Source organism: Haliotis rufescens, unplaced genomic scaffold (assembly GCF_023055435.1).
Source record: "Haliotis rufescens isolate VD_foot unplaced genomic scaffold, xgHalRufe1.0.p SCAF_12, whole genome shotgun sequence".
NCBI lineage: Eukaryota > Metazoa > Mollusca > Gastropoda > Lepetellida > Haliotidae > Haliotis > Haliotis rufescens.
In genome coordinates this window covers 28,308,338-28,327,481 of record NW_025963802.1, presented here as the reverse complement: position 1 = coordinate 28,327,481, position 19,144 = coordinate 28,308,338, and the positions used below count along the sequence as shown (strand labels likewise).

Genomic DNA, 19,144 nt, shown 5'->3' with positions numbered 1-19,144 from the left:
ATTTTGGCTTGCCTTGGTAAAATCAGTGAGGTATCCGTAAATATTTTTACAGTCAACGCCAGAGAATAATCAGTCGCGATTATGCGATTCCATTTGGTGTAAAGGGCACATAGCGGTGAGAGTAACACAATGGATCACTGAACATCAGTCATGACACCAGGTGTTAAGCTCAACCCGGTTTTGAATCAAGTGTGGCTTGTACGTAATTCAACGATCACATATTACTGGAAAAGAAACGCATAGCAGATATGTTTTTCAATCATAACATCATGGATGGGGAAAGGTAATATGAATGTATTGATATTTAGCAATTGTTTCCTTTTGCTCATTGTGGGTTCGGGGCGGTCGGGTAGCCTTCTGGTTAAAGTGTTCGCTCGCCACGCCGAAGACCCGTGTTCGATTCCCCACATTCGCACAATGTGTGAAGCCAATTTCTGGTGTCCCCCCGCCATGATATTGCTGGAATATTGCCAAAAGCGGCGTAAAAGCATACTCACTCTCTCATTGTGGGTTCAATGTGTTTGCATCTCCAAAACGCAACCAAATCAAGGTTTATGTCACATGACACAGTACGGTTTTATTGCGTCTAAAAATGTCTCACAGAAACAGGGAGAATTGCAACGTTTTCAACAACATGGAACAACTATTGTCAGATCAGCCACATTCTTATTGACCACGTGTCACCTCGCCCCCTCAGGACGGGTCCACCCGTTTAAGCCACTTAAATTATGTAACAGGTTTACAAACGCATCATCTATCACATCACAGTATCTGGGATCCGTCGAATCTCCGATGAAACCGCCAGGAGCCTATTACGTGGGGTTGGTATTCATCCCCGGAGACCATTGATAGGCGCCCATATTTATCCGTCATTATCAACAATTAATTCCGTCGAAGGGTGGTGCGTCAACCATCGTCAATGGCCTACAGAGATTCGAACTGTCAGTTTGGCTATTGGACATTTGCGGGACGACGTGTTCGGCAACGTCATCCCAAACCTCAGACCTGTCAGCTTTGTCTGGTCCTGCGAGAGGAGTATCAGAGTATCCCAAGATCTTCCATCCGCAATCTGATTCATTCTAAGGGAAGGCGATGCCAAGCAACAATTAGCTCTAACGGTAGTCATTATCATTACTGACTTCGTGTGACCTTGATATTGTTATTCAAGTTTATGTTGGTGTCTCCCCATTATCATTAAGTGCTTTCGAATCTCATGCTCATATTTACATTCATAAACACTAGATGGAACTCACCTATGCGCTTTAGCGGTATATATATTTTGACAATATGCGTATGAATACTACACCTTGGATTCAATGTTTCAACTATTCTCATTCACGCAACTATTGTTCATCGTCGGTAACACGTCCGTTTAAAACGAAACCACAGGTCAAGTGTTTTCCCGTTAAAGGCGCACTTGTAGCCGCTTTTCCATGATTTGTCCCATTCCTTCTTAACAATCTTAAAGGCGACGTCTTCGTATGGCGGCCCTGCGCTGAATCGGATTACAACCAAGTCTTTGCTCTCTGCACATGGGATAATACTATATTTAGGCGTCGCCGACCGATCAATCAGATCCGGGTAGAAGATGGTAAACTTGTATCCCATGACAGTTTTCGGCGGAGGATTGTCCAGGTCGTAATGGGTACGGTTATACCTGTTCCAAACAAACCCTGTGTGAACGCGGTTAAAATATCTTGGCTTCCTTGGCTTGTATTTAGATCCCCAAGGATACGCTTCTTTAAGAAGTGCATATTCGTTCTCAAAACCGATGTCATCCTCGTGCTCCACGTGCTCCACATGCTCCACGTGCAGGGGTTGGTTGTACATTTCCCGCACGTGCTGACGGTCTTTTCGTAGTTTTTCCAGATCGTCTACTGGTTCGGTAACTGTAATGTCCTTATCAATTTCAAATTCTTTTAAATATTTTGGTGAGTATTGCTCTTCGAAAAGGTCAATACTCCGTCGTATGTAATGACGAGTTATTGATTTTAAATCTTCTTTCTCTTGACCGACAGCAGCCGCGCATGTTTCATCACTTGACACATCGGACACCCCCTGCCTGTCTTCATCACGTGATTGCGTAACAGCTTTTTTGTTGTGGCCATTAACACATGTCAGTTCGGAAGACATTTGCTCAAACGTTTCTTTCGCCGACTGTTTTTGGAGTTCTTGAAGTCTGGCATGCGAAAAATAAAATCGTAGTTTGTGGAGCAAACATTCCCAGTAGCTGACATCCACGTCTCTCTTCAGAGCTAGCTTCTGTTCAATTTGTTTTCTGAGAATGGCAAGCTGGCAGCTTGTTTTCCCTCTCAATACGACGTCCACATCTGGTGACACAGCTTGGTTTATGCCCCTTCTTCTCTGCCCATCGCCATCCATGTTGTTCTCCTCCAGATACTGATCGACAACGTTCATGATATCGTCCCAGTAGGCACAGTGCGCACCCTCCATTTGTTTATACACTTTAATGTCCTCAGCTATGACGCCAAGGTCACGGATACCGAGTCGCGCGATGACGTTTAAGGGATAATTACTTGGATGGTCGGCGTGCCCCTTCTCTTTGTACTGGACCAGCAAATCTATTGGCTGTGGCCTTCCTTGACTCAGACGTATCTTAGTTCGTTCTCGTGCTTGACGTAACATAAATGCATTTTCTTCTTTCTCCCAGTTTTCAAATTCTCCAGCGAGTGTAACGCTTCGTGTAGTTTCGTTTTCTCTCATGCGCACTTCATGAAGTCGCTCACGTTCTAAACGCCTTTTCTTTAACTTTTCAAGCTCAATCCTGTGTTCTTCCAATAAATTCATTTTCTTTTCCCGACCGTCTCGTCCATGTCTTCGTTTCCTATCTCGCTGCTCCTTTTTAGTCCACACAAATTCCTTAACAGCGTTCACGTCGGGAACCAGGCTGTACAGGTGTTGGTGCGCCGTACTGCGGTTTTCCTTATTGACTGGAGTAGAAGGTACATTCTTCAGTGGTACCTGTTGACGGACTGGCGATGGTGTCTGAAACGGACTGCAGCAAATTTTCTTGCTTGGAGTTAACATTTTGCTTGTAAGAAGACTAACCAACCATTGTACGTATATCTTCCAATTCCAATTAAGTCACAACCTGCACATCACAATTAACCGCATTGGAAACAATCAGCGGTCCTTTCCCCTTGCTATCGACAACTGTGCTCCACGAGAACACCGCTCCTCATTTATATCACCGATCTGAAATGTTCGCCTGACTATGTCGATGTACTGTGAACGACATTAAACGTTTACCCAACGTGTGAATGTTTATTATCTATGGAAATCCCCTTATTCTATAAATAGCACTGGGGGCGAAGGGAGGTAACTCATGCCAAGTTACGAGGTCATTGTCAAATGTTGTCTTCTGATCCCAGTAACATGTTAAACCACGATGTAAACAATCAATTACTATGATGTTTGTACAGAAAAGATCCAGAAATAACAGTTATATTGATTGGCAAGGGACATTTACTTTATTTTCGGAGAGCGTCCTTGACGATGTTTGTTGTCACTGTCATCATGTTCATTGTTTCCAAGGTAAACAACGGGATGCATTGAGTTGAGAGGCGGCGACCGAGTGTATACAGAGCAAAATGGCGACAAGGAAAGTGTTTGATGGTGTGCTCCAAAGCCTGCCGGCCCAGGAGTCGAAAACAATACGAATTTTTTTCAGCTCGACGTTTACAGGTGAGGAAGCGAGCATAGTTGGATTAAACTGTTTGACAGACCTGCTGATATTGTCTAGTCTGTAGTCATCGACATCGTATTGGTTAGCTGTTGCATCCTTGGATACGGATCATTTGTTTATCATCGTTAGCGTGATGTATACAAAGTGATATATTTGTAATTACACTTGCATATACCAGACCTAAGATGTTAATCATCTAGATCTAGATATTTTTAAAATATAATTGCATACTTTGAAATTAGTTATCATGGATTTTTTATGTCATTTATGATAGACATTAAACAAAACAAAGATGCAGACTTAATGGGCCCCCTTGAAGACACAAACTGAATAATGTTTGATAAATACATTTACTATGTACTTGTCAGAAGGCTTGTTTTACAAGGACAGATCCTTGAATTTCACTGGGGCAGGGAAGATTTATTATTTTGGGCGGAGAATGTGTATGCAGATTTGTCATAATAACAAGGAAGAACTGTTTTATGGTACTATAAACAAAACTGTCCTTTTTTATGGAAAAATCATAAATACTAATGACAGATTAAGTTCATTAATCCACAATGGACATTTTAGATGAATAACTATCATTTTGAAACCAAATAAGCTTGTTAAATACCTGTAACATTGTTCTGTGTTATTTTTACACATCCACTGACCTCAACATAATATTTCTACTTGGAAACTAACAATGACATATTAACATTTATAAACATATATCAATACTTGTGCTTATATGGGGCAGTCAGGTAGCCTTGTGGTTAAAGTGTTTGATTGTCACGCTGAAGACCCGGGTTCGATTCCTGACATGGGTACAATGTGTGAAGCCCATTTCTGGTATCCCCTGCCGTGATATTGTTGGAATATTGCTAAAAGCGGCGTAAAACCATACTCACTCACTCTCTTGTGCTTATAAAAAATATGAAACAAACAGACTGTTATTAATTTGAAAACAGAACAAACATTAAATGTTCTGATAAACAATAAAAATATAGCATAAAATTCAACTCCGACGCTCACTTGAAAGTCAGTACAACAGTGTCGAGCAATTTTCAAAAGAAATTCATGGCAATATTTTAATTTTATGCCAAAATAGCTTTTCATCCCCAACTTATTGAGAAAACAGCACAAAAGAAATAGCTATATGTAAAAAATGAAATTCATCACTTCGAAGACCCAGTAATTCATACCAGCCTCCCCTAACTGATTTTACATTTTACAATTGTAGCAGGGCAGTGCATAGATAACACACATGTCGTAGTGTAACACTAGGATTTATTTCAACTGAAGTCAGAACAAATGCCCCCAAACATATACTTCAAAATAAATATACATGTTTATAGGTATTTAAGAATACATCATATGCAATCATCTATATATTCATTCACAACCTCACATGGGCGACATCTCAGTAATAAACAGAACTCATGTATTTTACAATTTATACGTTCAAGGGGTGAGTGAGTTGGGTTTAATGCCGCTTATGGCAGTATTTCAGTTATATCATGGCGTGTCAGCTCACTGTGAGAGGAAAGCCTGAAGTGATGCAGGTCTCCGACATTTACCACTTTGGTGAAACCCACGAGAATGGGTATGGTGCTGAGAAACCTAGAACCGGGATTCGAACCCACGATCATAGCATTCTGGCGTGCCCAAGAGATCCAACGCTCCACAGTGAATTGCAGCGCCTTAGACTTAGACTGGGCCACCCGTGCCTCCTTTACATTCAAGGATGTTGCAAGTTAAGATAACTAATATAGGTATCCATACACATGCATAATGGTATGAGGGGCAGTGGGGTAGCCTAGTGGTTAAAGCATTCGCCTGTCACGCTGAAGACCCGGATTAGATTCCCAACATGGGTAAAATGTGTGAAGCCCATTTCTAGTGTCCCCCGTGGTTATATTGCTGGAATATTGCTAAAAGCGGCGTAAAATCATACTCACTCACTCACTCTTAATGGAATGATATACATAATTACATTCATACACTTGGTAGTGTAGTGAACAAGCATTATGTATAATATATACCTATGGGTGCTTCACGTTACACTGAAACAAACATTCTCAGGCTATAGATGGAGTGAAGATATATAGTGCTGGAATTACTACATGCCTTAAACTATTTCCAAAATTACTGACCTAGTTAAAGCATTTGTAGTGACTTCATATGAATATTGATATAACTGAAGTACACAAAGAGATGCAAATAAATAATAAGGCATATGAAATACAATATCAACCTGCATGGATGATCACAGTGATCAAACTTACACACCACACACTTGAAGGTTGTTGTCAGTGTAGGTGTCATGGCTGGTGTGCTGGTGTAATGAGTGCTTGGTCAGTATTTTGAACACGGCCAATCAGGCGTAAGCTGACTTGAACAAACAAACAACACACTGCAGTGAGCCACACTGCCGACCTTACCCCTCAGTTTATAACCGTTGAAACTAAGCAGCTGTACAAGTTAATTACATTTAAAGCAACTTGGTAAAAGGTCACCACATCATTGAAACACTATATATATATGTGCAAAACTGCATGAAGAACACTTACATACAACACTGCCACATAACTTGGAACTGGATACCTGGGTTCTTAGTTATACCTGTAATCCATATCAATCCTATTAAAGATAACTCATTACTGAATAGAAATATGTAAACTACAACAACTGTTGAGTCAAGTATGGCCTGGCTGGAATTGTGTCATTGATTCCTGATATTTATGATTGGTCCCCCATATTTCTGATCCAGGTATTAAAACAGTACAGACTTCACTTTACAATCAAATATGGAACTGACACTGTCGGGGGAAATAGGTGGTTCAGTGGTCTGCAGCTGGTCCTACAGCTCTGCCAGGATCCACTTGTCATGGGTTTGAATCCCAGATATGCTACTTGATGCCAATATGTTGCATATGGTTGGGAGTTTGACTAAACTTGGAAACTGTGGACTTTCCCCTTCAGCCGATACACTGTGACTGCTATACTGGGGCATCAAACCGCACCAACTCGCAGTGATGATGATGACATTGTGTGTTGTAGATATGACGGTGGAGAGGAACATGTTGATGAAGGAGTCGGTGCCCCGTCTCAGGGACTACTGTCTGGCCAGAGGCTTGGACTTCCAGGTAGCACACAATGCGTGAGGGGTGAGGGGTGAGAGAGTGAGGGGTAAGGGAGTGAGGGGTGAGACAGTGAGGGGTGAGGGGTGAGGGGTGAGGGGTAAAAGAGTGAGGAGTGAGAGAGTGATGGACTGAGGGGTGAGGGGTGAGAGAGTGATGGATTGAGGGGTGAGGGAGAGATGGACTGAGGGGTGAGGGTTGAGAGAGTGATGGACTGAGGGGTGAGGGGTGAGAGAGTGATGGACTGAGGGGTGAGGGGTGAGAGAGTGATGGATTGAGGGGTGAGGAAGAGATGGACTGAGGGGTGAGGGTTGAGAGAGTGGTGGACTGAGGGGTGAGGGGTGAGAGAGTGATGGACTGAGGGGTGAGGGTTGAGAGAGTGATGGACTGAGGGGTGAGGGAGTGATTGACTGAGGGGTGAGGGGTGAGAGAGTGATCGGGTGAGGGAGTGATGGACTGAGGGGTGAGGGAGTGATGGACTGAGGGGTGAGGGTTGAGAGAGTGATGGACTGAGGGGTGAGGGGTGAGAGAGTGATGGACTGAGGTGTGAGGTGTGAGGGAGTGATGGACTGAGGGGTGAGGGGTGAGAGAGTGATGGACTGAGGTGTGAGGTGTGAGGGAGTGATGGACTGAGGGGTGAGGGGTGAGAGAGTGATGGCCTGAGGGGTGAAGGAGTGATGGACTGAGGGGTGAGGGAGTGATGGACTGAGGGGTGAGGGGTGAGAGAATGATGGACTGAGGGGTGAGAGAGTGATGGACTGAGGGGTGAGGGTTGAGAGAGTGATGGATTGAGGGGTGATGGAGTGAGGGGTGAGAGAGTGATGGACTGAGAGGTGAGGGGTGAGAGAGTGATGGATTGAGGGGTGATGGAGTGAGGGGTGAGAGAGTGATGGACTGAGGGGTGAGGGGTGAGAGAGTGATGCACTGAGGGGTGAGGGGTGAGAGAGTGATGGACTGAGGGGTGAGGGAGTTATGGACTGAGGGGTGAGAGAGTGATGGCCTGAGGGGTGATGGGTGAGAGAGTGATCGGGTGAGGGAGTGATGGACTGAGGGGTGAGGGGTGAGAGAGTGGAGGGGTGAGGGGTGAGAGAGTGATGGACTGAGGGGTGAGAGAGTGATGGCCTGAGGGGTGAGGGGTGAGAGAGTGATGGACTGAGGGGTGAGGGGTGAGAGAGTGATGGATTGAGGGGTGAGAGAGTGAGGGATTGATGGACTGAGGGGTGAGAGAGTGATGGCCTGAGGGGTGAGGGGTGAGAGAGTGATGGACTGAGGGGTGAGGGTTGAGAGAGTGATGGACTGAGGGGTGATGGAGTGAGAGAGTGATGGACTGAGGGGTGATGGGTGAGAGAGTGATGGACTGAGGGGTGAGGGAGTTATGGACTGAGGGGTGAGAGAGTGATGGCCTGAGGGGTGATGGGTGAGAGAGTGATCGGGTGAGGGAGTGATGGACTGAGGGGTGAGGGGTGAGAGAGTGATGGATTGAGGGGTGAGAGAGTGAGTGATTGATGGACTGAGGGGTGAGAGAGTGATGGCCTGAGGGGTGAGGGGTGAGAGAGTGATGGACTGAGGGGTGAGGGGTGAGAGAGTGATGGATTGAGGGGTGAGAGAGTGAGGGATTGATGGACTGAGGGGTGAGAGAGTGATGGCCTGAGGGGTGAGAGAGTGATGGACTGAGGGGTGAGAGAGTGATGGACTGAGGGGTGAGGGGTGAGAGAGTGATGGATTGAGGGGTGAGAGAGTGAGTGATTGATGGACTGAGGGGTGAGACAGTGAGGGATTGATGGACTGAGGGGTGAGAGAGTAAGGGATGTGAAGGAGGGATGATGTGATCTTTAACCCAGGAATATGTCAGTGGGATCACAGGGCCCTGTAGACTGGTGAAACTGGAAGGATCAATCGCATTAAAATCGCATTAAAATCACATTTCATCAAAATTATCCTCTTTCTCTGGTTTCTGTGGGATAAAATTTAAATGGTGGAGGCGTTGCACAGTATGTGGGAAGCACTGCCATAAAATCGCAACCTTATTTTAGACATGTTTGTTTATTCAGTTATCAAAATTTTAATCGAGAACTGTGTCAACAAATTTTTCAAGCATAGTCTGAAGTGGAAGTCAACCGGTTGAAACGAGTGCTGTAAAGCTCGAGAAAGCTGCTTTCTAATTGGCTGATGTCGACTTCTGGTTAGTCGTTTCAGTAGTCGGTCAAAGTTTGTGAAAGGTCGTTCTGACGTGACCCACAATGGGATAACCTCAGATCTTTGCAGTGAGAACTTAGATCTGATTTTAATGAGATTGGGACTGAATGATTGCCATGGAGATTTGGAGAACACACTCTGGTGTAAAGTGGAGACACAGAGGACATGGACTGAGTGTAAAGTGGAGACACAGAGGACATGGACTGAGTGTAAAGTGGAGACACAGAGGACATAGACTGAGTGTAAAGTGGAGACACAGAGGACATGGACTGAGTGTAAAGTGGAGACACAGAGGACATGGACTGAGTGTAAAGTGGAGACACAGAGGACATAGACTGAGTGTAAAGTGGAGACACAGAGGACATGGACTGAGTGTAAAGTGGAGACACAGAGGACATAGACTGAGTGTAAAGTGGAGACACAGAGGACATAGACTGAGTGTAAAGTGGAGACACAGAGGACATAGACTGAGTGTAAAGTGGAGACACAGAGGACATGGACTGAGTGTAAAGTGGAGACACAGAGGACATGGACTGAGTGTAAAGTGGAGACACAGAGGACATAGACTGAGTGTAAAGTGGAGACACAGAGGATATGGACTGAGTGTAAAGTGGAGACACAGAGGACATGGACTGAGTGTAAAGTGGAGACACAGAGGACATAGACTGAGTGTAAAGTGGAGACACAGAGGACATGGACTGTGAAAAGTGGAGATGGTGTGATGGACACAGGAGAGTCGTCTGACCTGGAGAACTCTGTTGCAGGTGGTGGACATGCGCTGGGGAGTACGAGAGGAAACATCGGTGGACCAGATGTCAACAGAGCTGTGCCTGAGGGAGATCAAGAACTGCCAGCAGATCTCCATGGGCCCAAATTTTGTGGTAATTAATAGCCTGCATTCAAACTGTATATTTACTTGTTGTAAATAAATATTGTATGATGTTGTGTTGCAGGTGTTCCTTGAGGTATGATGTTGTGTTACAGGTGTTCCTTAATGTATGATGTTGTGTTGCAGGTGTTCCTTGAGGTATGTTGTTGTGTTACAGGTGTTCCTTAATGTATGATGTTGTGTTGCAGGTGTTCCTTGCGGTATGTTGTTGTGTTACAGGTGTTCCTTAATGTATGTTGTTGTGTTGCCGGTGTTCCTTAAAGGGGAAGTGTACACGCAAAAATCACTTTCTTTCTTATGTTAAAGAAAACAGAATTTTAGAATTAGTTAGTATCTGTGTTTGAAAATATACACTAATTTTTTTCACAGTGAAAGTAGGAAGCTCACAATAGTGTGAAAATGATATGCCGTTATGAGGCCTTCGTTTTTCGAGCTAAACAGGCCTTAGTTATCCCCCTTAGATTATGACGTAATTGGTGCCAATTCAACTGGGTCCCTGTCTATTCTCAACGCAAAAGATATCAAGTACCAGTTTGCGGTTAAACAACATGGCCTACGACACACTCCGGCGCAGTGGTGACTCAGCATAACACTATGCTGGCTGGCATCTGAGACACTAGAATCACACACCTAGACCTACACCACGTGAAGCGGCTCTAACAAAGCATGATGACGTCATAATGTTTATCAATTGGCACCAATGACGTCATATTGCAAGGGGCATAAGCCATGGTGTTTATGTTGTGGAAATAGAACACTTGGTAAATGTGAAAAATATAAATCGTTTTAATGCGAAAAATATGTTAATTAATTGTGATATTTTTATATTTTTGTCTATGACACTTCTAGGTTAACACTTTTAATGTGGAAAAAGTACAAGAAAAATAGGTTCATTTCCGTGTGAACTTGCCCTTTAATGTATGATGTTGTGTTGCAGGTGTTCCTTAATGTATGTTGTTGTGTTACAGGCGTTCCTTAATGTATGATGTTGTGTTACAGGTGTTCCTTAATGTATGTTGTTGTGTTGCCGGTGTTCCTTAATGTATGATGTTGTGTTGCAGGTGTTCCTTAATGTATGATGTTGTGTTACAGGTGTTCCTTAATGTATGATGTTGTGTTACAGGTGTTCCTTAATGTATGATGTTGTGTTGCAGGTGTTCCTTGAGGTATGTTGTTGTGTTGCCGGTGTTCCTTAATGTATGATATTGTGTTGCAGGTGTTCCTTAATGTATGATATTGTGTTACAGGTCTTCCTGTATGTATGATGTTGTGTTGCCGGTGTTCCTTAATGTATGATATTGTGTTGCAGGTGTTCCTTAATGTATGATATTGTGTTACAGGTCTTCCTGTATGTATGATGTTGTGTTGCCGGTGTTCCTTAATGTATGATATTGTGTTGCAGGTGTTCCTTAATGTATGATATTGTGTTACAGGTCTTCCTGTATGTATGATGTTGTGTTACAGGTGTTCCTTGAGGTTTGATGTTGTGTTGCAGGTGTTCCTCGGTGATCGATATGGCAGTTGCCCTTTACCAGCCACTGTGCCTGTCACCGATTTCAAAGTTTTTCATCGTGTTGCCATGGCAATGGGTAAGGACATTTACCTCCTCGATAAATGGTATCTCCTTGACAACAATGCTGAACCGCCAGTCTACCAGATACAGCCAATCACAAACCTTCTACCTCATTACAATGACCCAGATCCAGCCAATCAGCATCTTCAAGAACAAGTAAGTCTTGACAAGATTTCCTTCCAAAATAAGTAGCTGTGATAAGCCACACTGATTTACTTTTTTATGTACTTTTGGTAATAAAAGCATGATCATTTAACCTCCACTGATTATGTTCTGACTTATAGGTCCTTATAATCTTGTGTGATGTTTGACATTCCATATCTACTTATTGTCTTTTAAGCCAGTGTCTGAAATGTGCTAGTATCTTGGAATTTGGTGCAGACACATTTTGGAAAATAGAGAGCTCCAGGCTTGTTAACATAGCCTTCTCATGTTGTACATTTGATAACAGGTGCATAAAAACTTGGCTCCTTTCAGGACCAGAAGAGATGGAGAGAAGTTGAAAGGACACTTCAGTCACTTTATCATGAACTGGCACAGGAAGCTCACCTGACCGGACACCTTGACCAGCCAGCATATGACAGATACTTTATGTCAGGTACTGTAGAGATATATACTTATGTCAGGTACTGTATGGATAGATACTTATGTCAGGTACTGTATGGATAGATACTTCTGTCAGGTACTGTATGGATAGATACTTATGTCAGGGAATGTATAGATAGATATTATGTCAGGTACTGTATAGACAGATACTTATGTCAGGTTCTGTATGGATAGATACTTATGTCAGGTACTGTATGGATAGAAAATTCTGTCAGGTACTGTATAGATATATACTTATGTCAGGTACTCTATGGATAGATACTTATGTCAGGTACTGTATGGACAGATACTTATGTCAGGTACTGTAGAGATATATACTTTTGTCAGATACTGTATGGACTGATACTTATGTCAGGTACTGTATGGATAGATACTTATGTCAGGTACTCTATGGGTAGATACTTATGTCAGGTACTGTATGGACAGATACTTATGTCAGGTACTGTATGGATAGATACTTATGTCAGGTACTGTATGGACAGATACTTATGTCAGGTACTGTATGGATAGATACTTATGTCAGGTACTGTATGGATAGATACTTTATGTCAGGTACTGTATGGATAGATACTTATGTCAGGTACTGTATGGATAGATACTTATGTCAGGTACTGTATAGATATATACTTATGTCAGGTACTGTATAGATAGATACTTATGTCAGGTACTGTATGGATAGATACTTATGTCAGGTACTGTATGGATAGATACTTATGTCAGGTACTGTATGGATAGATACTTATATCAGGTACTGTATAGATAGATACTTATGTCAGGTACTGTATAGAAATATACTTCTGTCAGGTACTGTAAAGATATATACTTTTGTCAGGTACTGTATGGATATATACTTATGTCAGGTACTGTATGGATCGATACTTATGTCAGGTATTACAGTGACTGAGAAATGGATCTTTGTTGTGTTATTACAGTGACTGAGATATGTGACCATGGTTGTGTTATTACAGTGACTGAGATATGTGACCATGTTGTGTTATTACAGTGACTGAGATATGTGACCATGTTGTGTTATTACAGTGACTGAGATATGTGACCATGTTGTGTTATTACAGTGACTGAGATATGTGACCATGGTTGTGTTATTACAGTGACTGAGATATGTGACCATGTTGTGTTATTACAGTGACTGAGATATGTGACCATGGTTGTGTTATTACAGTGACTGAGATATGTGACCATGTTGTGTTATTACAGTGACTGAGATATGTGACCATGTTGTGTTATTACAGTGACTGAGATATGTGACCATGGTTGTGTTATTACAGTGACTGAGATATGTGACCATGTTGTGTTATTACAGTGACTGAGATATGTGACCATGTTGTGTTATTACAGTGACTGAGATATGTGACCATGTTGTGTTATTACAGTGACTGAGATATGTGACCATGTTGTGTTATTACAGTGACTGAGATATGTGACCATGGTTGTGTTATTACAGTGACTGAGATATGTGACCATGTTGTGTTATTACAGTGACTGAGATATGTGACCATGTTGTGTTATTACAGTGACTGAGATATGTGACCATGGTTGTGTTATTACAGTGACTGAGAATGAGATATGTGACCTATGTTGTGTTATTACAGTGACTGAGAGTGAGATATGTGACCTATGTTGTGTTATTACAGTGACTGAGAGTGAGATATGTGACCTATGTTGTGTTATTACAGTGACTGAGATATGTGACCTATGTTGTGTTATTACAGTGACTGAGAGTGAGATATGTGACCTATGTTGTGTTATTACAGTGACTGAGAGTGAGATATGTGACCTATGTTGTGTTATTACAGTGACAGAGTGAGATATGTGACCTGTTGTGTTATTACAGTGACTGAGAATGAGATATGTGACCTATGTTGTGTTATTACAGTGACTGAGAGTGAGATATGTGACCTGTTGTGTGTTTTTACAGTGACTGAGATATGTGACCTATGTTGTGTTATTACAGTGACTGAGAATGAGATATGTGACCTATGTTGTGTTATTACAGTGACTGAGAGTGAGATATGTGACCTATGTTGTGTTATTACAGTGACTGAGAGTGAGATATGTGACCTGTGTTATTACAGTGACTGAGAGTGAGATATGTGACCTGTTGTGTTATTACAGTGACTGAGATCTGTGACCTATGTTGTGTTATTACAGTGACTGAGATATGTGACCTGTTGTGTTATTACAGTGACTGAGATATGTGCCCTATGTTGTGTTATTACAGTGACTGAGAGTGAGATATGTGACGGAGTTCTGGATGCAGCCAAGACGGACAACAAAGTTGTTGTGTTCCACCGTGTCCTCCACAACATCAACGTGCAGCACCCTCTAGCCTGTAGGTCTTCATGCCTCAAGTAGTTGCATTTAGGGCTGGGACAGGTAACTCGGGTACTCGAATCACATGGGTACTGAGTAGGTACCCACAGGAATACCCGAACCCCGTGGTTAGTCACGTGATATATTGTTTAATGGCAAAAAATTGCTATAACTCCATGGTTACACTACAAGTGACTAATGTTTGTATTTCTTTCTGACTGTGCATGGGTTACTTCAGTCTCTCATGTGTTTGCATACAGATAAAACTTCAGTCAACTTCAGTGTGTACATGACCAGATCATTTTTTAGTGAACCTAAATACATTTTTCCAGGGCTATGGTCAAACTATTCCCAATCAGACATATTGTACCCATCTCTTGAGACCTACAGCGGGTAGGGTCGGGTAATAGGGTTGTGGGTACCTGTGTAGTAAATTTGGACTTGTCCCTTGTTACATTGTAGATTGTTGTAGTATTTGGTAATTTCCCGTCTTCCGAGGCAGGGGAGTTAACTGACTATAAAAGTCTAGTTTCCACCCTTTCCGAACAACCTGGAAATTTGTGGCTCGATCATATTGCCACCAGTGGTTATTACGGGTTATGTCACTTCTATGTCATTCCCATTAACCAATCAGATTCCACTCTTGTTGTTGGCTTCAAACAAAAATGCAGTGCTCAGTCAAGACGATCTGATCGATAATTAAAATCTATATGGTGATAAAACTGGTCTTACTTCACAAAGTGCCTCAAATCCTGTGAGCACCTTTATAAAAAGCCGGAAATCTGTTGATACCGAATGGGCAGGACACATGCTTTGCAAATCATAAAATTGACCGAAATCTGCATGTTAGTTTAAAAACTGGATGTTGATTTCGTTACATGATTTTGATTGGACTTTGCATAGATACAGCCATATATTACAGCCATTTGTACAGCCATGATATAAGCCCATAGGTACTGTGTGGACTTTTACAGTCAGTTACCTCCCTTGCCTTAGGAAGATGGTAATGTCCATACAAAGTGTTATTACCTTGTTTATGGAAACAGTATATCCCTATATCAAGTTGTGGCAGTTTTATTTCTTCTTTATGTAATGGCCAGTGTGTCTTGTAGATAGGAATAGTATGACAGCAGGGACACAGAAATTCATCACACCATGATCATGGCAGTGACAAAATATTCAGCATGTTTCTTTCACAGGGAGGTTCACTGACGTAGATAATGAGGGCAAAGTTGACATGAAGGTGAAGGATCGGCGTGAGAAGTTGACCCTAAAGAAGATACCTGATGCCTTGGCCTCAAGTCAGATCCACCAGTATAATATCGAGTGGACTGACAAGTGTGTCGACCCCCAGGACCCCAGACATCTGGCCTACCTACAGACTCTCTGTGCCACCTTCCAGAGCAGTATGGAGGAGATGATTGATGCCAGCCTTGACCTACAGCCATCACATGCCGATGACGGCCTCTACTCTGAGGTTCTCCATCATCTTCATTTCAGTGTCAAGAAGAGTGAAATATTCTTTGGTAGAGAAGAGGAGCTAAAAGACATTCAGGACAAACTGGACAAGGTTGTAAACATATTCAAGGACACGGATGAAGATGAGCCTTCATCTGTTGATGGGTATGAGGAGGAGGAGGAGGCTGAGGAGGAGGAGGAGGCTGAGGAGGCTGAGGAGGAGGAGGCTGAGGAGGAGGAGGTGGAAGATGGTAATATTAAACAGTCACAGGAAATGAAGGATTTTCTTGGTTCCATGGGAGTTAAATACCACTTGGGTGATACCTTTGATGACTATGATTCTGACCCTTCAAAGAACCCTCAGCTTGAACAAATTCAGCTTCCTGTTATGAGGTCATTCAAGAGACCAGTGATAATCCATGGGAAATCAGGAAGTGGAAAGACGGCGCTCATGGCACAAATTGCTAAAAGTTCTAGTTCCTGGATTCCTAAATCAGTTTTGATTGTACGGTACCTTGGAACATCTCCTATGTCAAGCTCAATACGAGAGGTTCTTGTCAGCATCTGTAGGCAAATCTGGAACATCTACAATGTCCCCAAAGGCTCTGGTATAGATCTAAACACAGACTTCCAGTATCTCCTCTCCTACTTCAATGCTCTTCTGTGGAAGATCAACTCTTCCAACAAACCACTTGTCATCATCTTTGACTCTGTGGATCAGCTACTGCCCTCGGATCATGCTCACACCTTCAACTGGCTGCCCACAAAGACCCCACCAGATGTCCACATCTTGGTGTCCATGATGCCATGTGTCAACAACTGCCTTGAGAACATCCAGCAGCACCTTCCATTTACAGAACAGTATGTTCAGCTCTCAGTCTTCTCAGAAGAAGCTGGGGGAAAGATGGTGTCGGGCCTGTGTAGCAGAAAAGGCCGTTGCTTGACAAGACTTCAGAAAAACTTCCTAATGGAACACTTTGCCAAATGTCCCCAGCCCCTGTTCCTGAAGTTGATTGTTGATGAAGCTCTCACCTGGAAATCCTTCACTCCCTTATCGGACATTCAGGTTGGAAACACAGTGAGGGCAGCCATCAATAAACTGTTTGACAAGATGGAGCGATCACATGGCTTTGTAATTGCCAGCAAAGCGTTCGGTGAGTTGTAAACTATTAGACATTTTCAAGTATCCTGCATGTATATAGTGCATTTACAACAAGATCATATATACTGATGTATAAGTTTATGTTATGGGTTTATATTTTCTTCTCTTTTGAATGATGGTACTTCATCAATGATGATAAGATCCAACAATGATAAAATTTTGAATTTGATCGATAATAACATATTTTATTGTACCCTAATTTCGGCAATGTCAAAATTGTATGTGCTGAAGTGTGACCCTGCATTCTCCCAAGGGTACCTGTGTGCTGCCCGTCAAGGGCTGGGAGACACGGAGATGGAGGACTTGCTGTCTCTGGATGATGATGTTCTGCAGGATACATATCTCTATCACCTCCCTCCCGACCCAAACATAATACGTCTGCCACCGTTGCTATGGAAACGGATTCGCAGTGACATTTCTGAGTACTTGACAGAGCGTCAGTCTGGCAACAAGGTGGTAGTGAACTGGTACCATCGCCAGTTCTCAGAAGTTGCAGCTCAGAGATATTTACCTGCATCTTTACAGCAGACGTTCCATGCTGCACTGGCAGAGTATTTCTTAGGGAAATGGAGTGATTTGGAGAAGCCTTTAGAACTTTATAAAAACAAGAAAGGCTGGTACCCTCATTCCATGCGACAAGTTCCAGCCCAGCCCCTAGAGTATGAAAACATCTACAATGTGAGGAAACTGCAGGAGCTGCCCTACCACCTGGTCAAGTGTGGCGACCTTGCCACATTCCACAGCACTGTTGCCTGTAACTTCAGCTGGCTTTATGGCATGTGTCAGGCCATGTCACTCACTGATGTCCTCAATGACATGAAGCAGGCCATGGCAAGTCTGGACTCCACGGGAGACATTGACAATGTTGCCCTTTACGATGACATCAAGTTTGTCAATGATGTCCTCATCCTTGGCAGTGACTTTATCCGGAGAAGTGCATCTAACTTGGCAACACAGGTCTGTGTATATATGCATAGCTGATCATTGCATTGGCTTTTAAATCTGTATCACCTTCTTGTACTTCTTTTGATCTTGTCAGACTGTATGATAAACTAACGACCACAAGTTGTTTATTTCTTATATGAGATATCAGCATTATGTACTGCCTCTTTAAGGATGTTGATAAAATGTACAATGTAACCAAATTTTACCCAAAAGGAGTGTAGTGTGTGTAGTGAGTGTAGTTCATGTATTGAGTGTAGTGCATGTATTGAGTGTAGTGTATGTATTGAGTGTAGTGTAAGTATTGAGGGTGGTGTATGTATTGAGTGTAGTGTATTGAGGACCAGTACATGTATTGAGTGTAGTGTATGTATTGAGTATAGTGTATGTATTGAGTGTAGTGTATTGAGGACCAGTACATGTATTGAGTGTAGTGTATGTATTGAGTATAGTGTATGTATTGAGTGTAGTGTATTGAGGACCAGTACATGTATTGAGTGTAGTGTATGTATTGAGGGTGGTGTATGTATTGAGTGTAGTGTATTGAGGACCAGTACATGTATTGAGTGTAGTGTATGTATTGAGGGTGGTGTATGTATTGAGTGTAGTGTATTGAGGACCAGTACATGTATTGAGTGTAGTGTATGTATTGAGTATAGTGTATGTATTGAGTGTAGTGTATGTATTGAGGACCAGTACATGTATTGAGTGTAGTGTATGTATTGAGTGTAGTGTATTGAGGACCAGTACATGTATTGAGTGTAGTGTATGTATTGAGGGTGGTGTATGTATTGAGTGTAGTGTATTGAGGACCAGTAAATGTATTGAGTGTAGTGTATGTATTGAGTATAGTGTATGTATTGAGTGTAGTGTATGTATTGAGGACCAGTACATGTATTGAGTGTAGTGTATGTATTGAGGGTGGTGTATGTATTGAGTGTAGTGTATGTATTGAGGACCAGTACTATATTGAGTGTAGTGTATGTATTGAGGGTGGTGTATGTATTGAGTGTAGTGTATTGAGGACCAGTACATGTATTGAGTGTAGTGTATGTATTGAGTATAGTGTATGTATTGAGTGTAGTGTATGTATTGAGGACCAGTACATGTATTGAGTGTAGTGTATGTATTGAGGGTGGTGTATGTATTGAGTGTA

General features: G+C 42.5%; 2 protein-coding genes across 2 annotated transcripts in view; one reads left to right on the top strand and one right to left on the bottom strand.

Annotated features, from left to right (window-relative positions):
- Positions 1 to 1,350: 1,350 nt before the first annotated feature.
- Positions 1,351 to 3,048, bottom strand: LOC124117768 (cactin-like). The gene has a single exon (XM_046479777.2). It carries the CDS (start codon positions 3,046 to 3,048, stop codon positions 1,351 to 1,353), a length of 1,698 nt encoding a protein of 565 aa, XP_046335733.2.
- A 306-nt stretch (positions 3,049 to 3,354) lies between these two features.
- Positions 3,355 to 19,144, top strand: part of LOC124117763 (NACHT domain- and WD repeat-containing protein 1-like) — a 32,964-nt gene continuing 17,174 nt past the window's right edge. Inside the window, exons 1-8 of the mRNA XM_048393473.1 lie at positions 3,355 to 3,705; positions 6,752 to 6,837; positions 9,792 to 9,908; positions 11,412 to 11,645; positions 11,967 to 12,087; positions 14,335 to 14,445; positions 15,626 to 17,038; positions 17,300 to 18,003. Of these exons, the coding sequence (XP_048249430.1) occupies positions 3,612 to 3,705; positions 6,752 to 6,837; positions 9,792 to 9,908; positions 11,412 to 11,645; positions 11,967 to 12,087; positions 14,335 to 14,445; positions 15,626 to 17,038; positions 17,300 to 18,003 (2,880 nt within the window). The 5' untranslated portion in view covers positions 3,355 to 3,611. The remainder of the gene's footprint in view (positions 3,706 to 6,751; positions 6,838 to 9,791; positions 9,909 to 11,411; positions 11,646 to 11,966; positions 12,088 to 14,334; positions 14,446 to 15,625; positions 17,039 to 17,299; positions 18,004 to 19,144) is intronic.